This window comes from Hemibagrus wyckioides, linkage group LG11 (assembly GCF_019097595.1).
Source record: "Hemibagrus wyckioides isolate EC202008001 linkage group LG11, SWU_Hwy_1.0, whole genome shotgun sequence".
NCBI classification, from domain to species: domain Eukaryota; kingdom Metazoa; phylum Chordata; class Actinopteri; order Siluriformes; family Bagridae; genus Hemibagrus; species Hemibagrus wyckioides.
The window spans coordinates 26,088,352-26,093,985 of record NC_080720.1 but is presented as its reverse complement, the minus strand read 5'-3'; the positions used below and the strand labels follow the sequence as shown (position 1 = coordinate 26,093,985).

The window sequence follows — 5,634 nt, the reverse complement described above, 5'->3', positions numbered from 1 at the left end:
GTTACCTCTAACTTTATTGCACTCTGTATCATGTCAGTGTTTACCTACTTCTTAAATTCCTATCCATGCCAAGCCAAAGAGTTATGTTCATTTCTGTTTAATAAATTGACATGTGGCATTTTGTACACCACGTCTCTAACTTTCCTCTCCACGGTTCATCTATTAATAGCTCAGTACAGTAACTTGCGTACATTTCTCTTATTCGCATTGCAATTCTTTCCATCATTGCACTTTATTTCTATATGAAATCGGCTGCCAACTATGTACCACAAGTTTATATTGATCCATTGGGGATCAATAAAAGACATCTATGTGTCTTATATACGATGCTAAAAACTTACAGACAGAAGCATGCCTATCTATTTGGATGCGTATTGTTTTTTTATTTATTATATAGCACGCGGTTTATGCATCTTGATTTATTTACTTGAATTCAAAAGCAGCCAATTGAAATCACCGGAAGGGGGGTCTACGCCTGAAGCTGGCTTTTCCAGACTTGTCAATCACGCGGCGGTCGTCCAATCAGGAAGAAGCATGCGCTCGACTTCCTCGTATTTTGGATAGGGGGAGAAAGACGCGGAGGACGCGCGCGGCGCAGGGTAAACAGTCGCGTGTCCTCAAGCGCTGAGGGAGGGACAGAGCGGAGCTAACTGCCAGAGAGAGAGAGCGAGAGCGAGCGAGCGAGAGAGAGAGAGAGAGAGAGAGAGAGAGAGAGAGAGAGAGCAAGCGAATGAGGAAGAAGCCTTGCGACGTCGCCTCACACTGTAATAGTGGATTGTACTTCAGCTGGAGCGGCTTGGCAGGTTTAAACACATCAAAACAGAACAAAGAGACGAGAGACGCTACAGCACTATAAAAGAATCTGCAAAAGAAAAGAGAAAAGAGGGACCGGAGAAAGAGAAATCTCAGCGGCCAAATGACAAAAGGAGCGAATAAAAACCACGGTTAATATCTTTCCATTCGGTGACGGTGCATTCGTTTGGACGGTTTTAAGGACAAAATATCACCGTGTTCCACCAGCAGAAGTTTACTCGCGGGGCAAAGTTTTTTTTGTTTGTTTGTTTTTTGTTTTTGTTTTTTAAGATTTTTTCGTTGAGATTTTTTTTTTGTTTTTGTAAAGAAATTGCAAAAACAACATAAGCGATTAACACAAGGAAGACTATTTACGACTTCAGAGGGCTTTTGGACACTGGCGTAGAAAATAGGAATTATCATTTCTATTCATCTGTTATGTTTGAATTGTACGAATATTCAAATTGCACAGTATAGATCACGGATATTTTTTTTTTACATCCTATACCTGTGCACAGTATCTTTTTCTTGGCATTTGTTGCTTCGCACTTCGATGGTGTTCGCCCCAAACCCAACTCAGACTTTTAAAGTTTGAATAATTCATGAGATACAGTTTGCTTGCATCGAAAAAAGCGCGCGAGAGAAAGTTTCTGCAAAAAAAGGGAGGGGGGCTTAATCAACTGCTGTTCATAAGATTGGCGGAATGGCCACGGCGGCTTCCAATCCGTATCTGCCCAGCAGTAGTATATTATCGTCGGGTTCGATAGTACACTCGGACTCAGGAGGTGCGGGCATGCAGCCGGGCGGCGGCGCGGCGACCTCGGTGTCTTCCGGCGGCTTCCGAGGCGAGTCGGCAGTGAAAATGGTGCAGAGTGACTTCATGCAGGGGGCCATGGCCGCAGCGAGCAACGGCGGCCACATGCTGAGCCACGCACACCAGTGGGTGACGTCGCTGCCTCATGCGGCCGCCGCCGCAGCCGCAGCCGCGGTAGCAGCCGCCGAGGCTGCCTCGCCTTGGTCCACGAGTCCGGTCGGCATGGCGGCCAGTCCACAGCAACAGCAACAGTCTCAGCAGCAACAGCAGCAGGATGTGAAGAGCACCACGGCGCGCGAGGATTTGCACACTTCCAGCACGCTGCATCACCGGCATTTAGGTCCACACCAGGCGCACGCGGCTCCCTGGGGCGGCGCCGCAGCTGCTGCACACATCTCCGCCATTACCGCCAGTCAGCAGCAACAACAACAGCAGCAGCAGCAATCTCTCATCTACTCGCAACCCGGTGGCTTCACGGTAAACGGTATGCTGAGTGGCGGCCAAAGTCTCGTGCACCCTGGGCTGGTGCGAGGCGGCACACCGGAGCTGGAACACGGCGCGCACCCACACTCTCACCCTCACCACCACCACCATCAGCATCACCATCACCACCACCACCAGCAGCATCAGCACCAGCACCACCAGCAGCAGAGCCACCACGGTCCCAACAGCCACGAGGCACACTCGGATGAGGACACGCCGACCTCTGACGACCTGGAGCACTTCGCCAAGCAGTTCAAGCAGAGGCGCATCAAGCTTGGTTTTACGCAGGCCGACGTGGGCCTTGCGCTCGGTACGCTCTACGGCAACGTGTTCTCTCAGACCACGATCTGCCGCTTCGAGGCGCTGCAGCTCAGTTTCAAGAACATGTGTAAGCTCAAGCCGCTGCTGAACAAGTGGCTGGAGGAGGCCGACTCGAGCACAGGCAGTCCGACCAGCATCGACAAGATCGCGGCACAGGGCCGCAAACGCAAGAAGCGCACAAGCATCGAGGTGAGCGTCAAGGGCGCGCTCGAAAGCCACTTTCTCAAGTGCCCAAAACCATCAGCGCAGGAGATCAGCACCCTGGCCGACACGCTGCAGCTGGAGAAGGAGGTGGTGCGCGTCTGGTTCTGCAACCGCAGGCAGAAGGAGAAGCGCATGACACCGCCCGGAGTGCCCCCGACGCCGGACGATGTGTACTCGCAGGTCGGCAACGTGAGTGCAGACACACCGCCCCCCTCCATGGACTGCAAACGAATGTTCAGTGAGACGTAGAGCAAGCATAAACAAGACTTAAGAAACAAAAAAACATATTTTATATATACACCTAATCTGACACAGACTATCATGAAGATAGCAAACACATTTTGATACTGTGATTGTGAGGTAAATAGGAATGAGACTGCAGATGTGTTATATATTTTTCATCAGAAAGAGAGAGAAACAAAACAAACAAAAAAATGTCCCCCTCTTGTTTCCCCAATATCGCCCCGCTTTAACGTTCTTCCAGGCCCGCAAATGTCTTTAACCTAAAAGGTTGTCTGCTTTTTTTTCTTTCAGGGACATTTTTTAGTAGATTACTTAAAAGATGCAAGTTTAAACGGGCCGAGCGAGGCGGGCGACCAGAAGGTGACAACAACCACACGTTCGTTCCATCAGGTAATTCTGGCGCATTGACATCAAGTTGGAAAATTTCGAAATCATTTGAAAATGAAATGACACCCCCCTCCCTCCCTACCCACTACCCCTACACACTCTTGTTTATGAGATGGAACCGAAAGCAGGTCATTGCATGTATTGAGATGGGACGTTAAACCCTCAGAAAATAAAAGGGGATGAAATTCGACAGCGAAGAAGAGAACAGCATCCACGACGCTTCCGACTTATTTTTGCAGAGAAGACTGCACGTTATAATATATTTTCTTTTTTCTTCTTCACAAAAGACACGGAATGGAATATTTCCTCTGCCTTCCAGTCCTTATAAACACAACAGACAAAAAAAACCCCTTAAAACTGCTCACATTTTCAGATCTCTAAGATCATATTTTGTGAACGTTTTTATGTAAAGGACTTAACGTCACACGGATTTTTTCTTTTTCTTTTTCTGTTTTTTTTTTTTCGAAGAACATACAAAAAATCAAAGAGAGACGTTTGCAAAGACTTTACGGTTCCTCAGCTGCACTTATTTGAAATCCTCTGCGGGAGCTGTGGATGTTCTCCATGCTGCCATTTCCAAGCAGTATTCTTTGGTAGGTTTTAATAAACGAGACTATGTAAAGCCGGCAATATATAGATTCCTTAGATCAGATGTTGATCGGAATTATTTACTTTATATTTTCATTCAAATGCTTTGTTTTAATATTTTATTCGGGATACATATGAACTATTCCAAACAGTAATTTATTTCTCCCCGTTTCAGAACTGTGTAAAAAAATGTTCTCTTCCCTGTTTGTTTGGTTTTTATTTCGACTATTTGTTTATTTGTTGGGTTGAATTTTTTGTATTTTTTTTTTTGAACGAGCACAAATCAAGATCAGTCTTTGGCAGTAGACAACAAAGGGTATTTTGATGTGATGATTTGATTGTAATTTAATTTTAGTAGTGATTCCGTAAGAGATGATTGAGAACAATAAATTTGTTAGAATGAACAAAAAAATGATGATTGTGTGTTTTGCCTAAAACCGCAGATCTTTAATACACATATAGGGCATTTCAAGTGGAATTTATTTATTTATTTGAGGCTTTGAGAAATTTTGTGTAGACAGGGACATACGAGCTAACCCAATGGTGTGGCAGACAGAATGATTTATTTTAATGAAATATATATTCTTCAATGCTAATTCATCTGTGCCTCTTTTGTAGATGCTAACCACTCAACATTTTTAAAATACACGAGCGCCATGTTCATGTTTAAATTCTTTTATAATGCAGCTTTTTTAATTCATGCAATTTTGTGAGGTTTATATATTTTTTTATTCTTGCCAGGAGATGTGCTCTTGTCTCTTTTTTTGCGCCATGTTGTGTAGCAGCAGTAATGGTTATTCACTGGGCCTCGATCCCACGGGGCAGAAGTTAAAGGCTTGTCCGAGATGGAGTGTTTACAGCTGCTTAGCTTTTTTGTTGCTCGCTTTTGTTGTACACCTGAGTTGTAATTTCTGGTTTCTTTATGACAGCTGTCAAAGCTAAGATGCACCCATTAGATCGCTTCCATGCAAAGACAGACGTTGATATTTTTTTCTGCACGATTCAGAAAATAATGTTGTAGTCGTGTAACGAAGATGATCCTGAATTTAAGAGCAGCACACATATTAATTTGTAGAAAATCAAGGAAATTATTGGGCCTCCGATAGCTTTCACGCCTTATTGCTGCTCCTCCTCTTCCACTGTGATATTTTCCCCTCTATTTTATCTAACCCCCATTCTATGTTCGCGTGAATATCTTAACAAAATGCACATGCACAGTGCTAAAATCTGGAACCATTGAGAAGTCTCTGAGAAGTCAGTCTCTCTCTCTCTCTCTCTCTCTCTCTCTCTCTTAGACTTCATGTGCACATGCATCCCTGCACTCCACCAAAATATTTACATTCTCTAATCGAACAGCCCACATGCAATAAAAGCACACGTTTATGTTTAAGTGTTTTTCTTTTTTAACATTTTCTTTGTTGGATCGTTGTTCAGGACATTTATTGGATAATGTAACACCACCCTTCCGCATTGTTAGTTATTGATACCAAGTTTACAACTGTCTCCAAAAAAAAAAATCCAATAAAGTTAGCATAACAAGGAAAACACTAAAGGCTTTTATGATTGGTGCAGCTCGTTGTGGTGTACGTTTTTGAGGCCTGTTTTGTTTTGTTTTCTTCTTCTTTCTTTTTTCCAAGCAGGTTATAAGCGAAAATTAGCTAAGTAAATAGACTCAGTTTGGCGGAAAAAGACAAGCACAACACTGTAGGATGCGAGTCCTTCCATGAATGTTGATGATTAATACTTTTTCGGCAATTTTATAATACTTGAGAGCAAATTAGTTTAGCACTGCTCTGTATTTT

General features: G+C 44.1%; 1 protein-coding gene across 2 annotated transcripts in view; it reads left to right on the top strand.

Moving 5' to 3' along the window:
- The first annotated feature begins 603 nt into the window (after nucleotides 1-603).
- The window catches only part of pou3f3b (POU class 3 homeobox 3b), a 5,576-nt gene continuing 545 nt past the window's right edge, over nucleotides 604-5,634 (top strand). Inside the window, exons 1-2 of one of the 2 annotated variants that reach the window (XM_058402117.1) lie at nucleotides 604-2,794; nucleotides 3,149-5,634. The exon at nucleotides 3,149-5,634 is cut by the window's right edge and continues 545 nt beyond it. In XM_058402117.1, the coding sequence (XP_058258100.1) occupies nucleotides 1,496-2,794; nucleotides 3,149-3,265 (1,416 nt within the window). In that variant the 5' untranslated portion in view covers nucleotides 604-1,495 and the 3' untranslated portion in view covers nucleotides 3,266-5,634. Of the gene's footprint in view, nucleotides 2,804-3,148 lie in introns of both variants that reach the window. The other variant, XM_058402116.1, reaches the window with a different exon arrangement.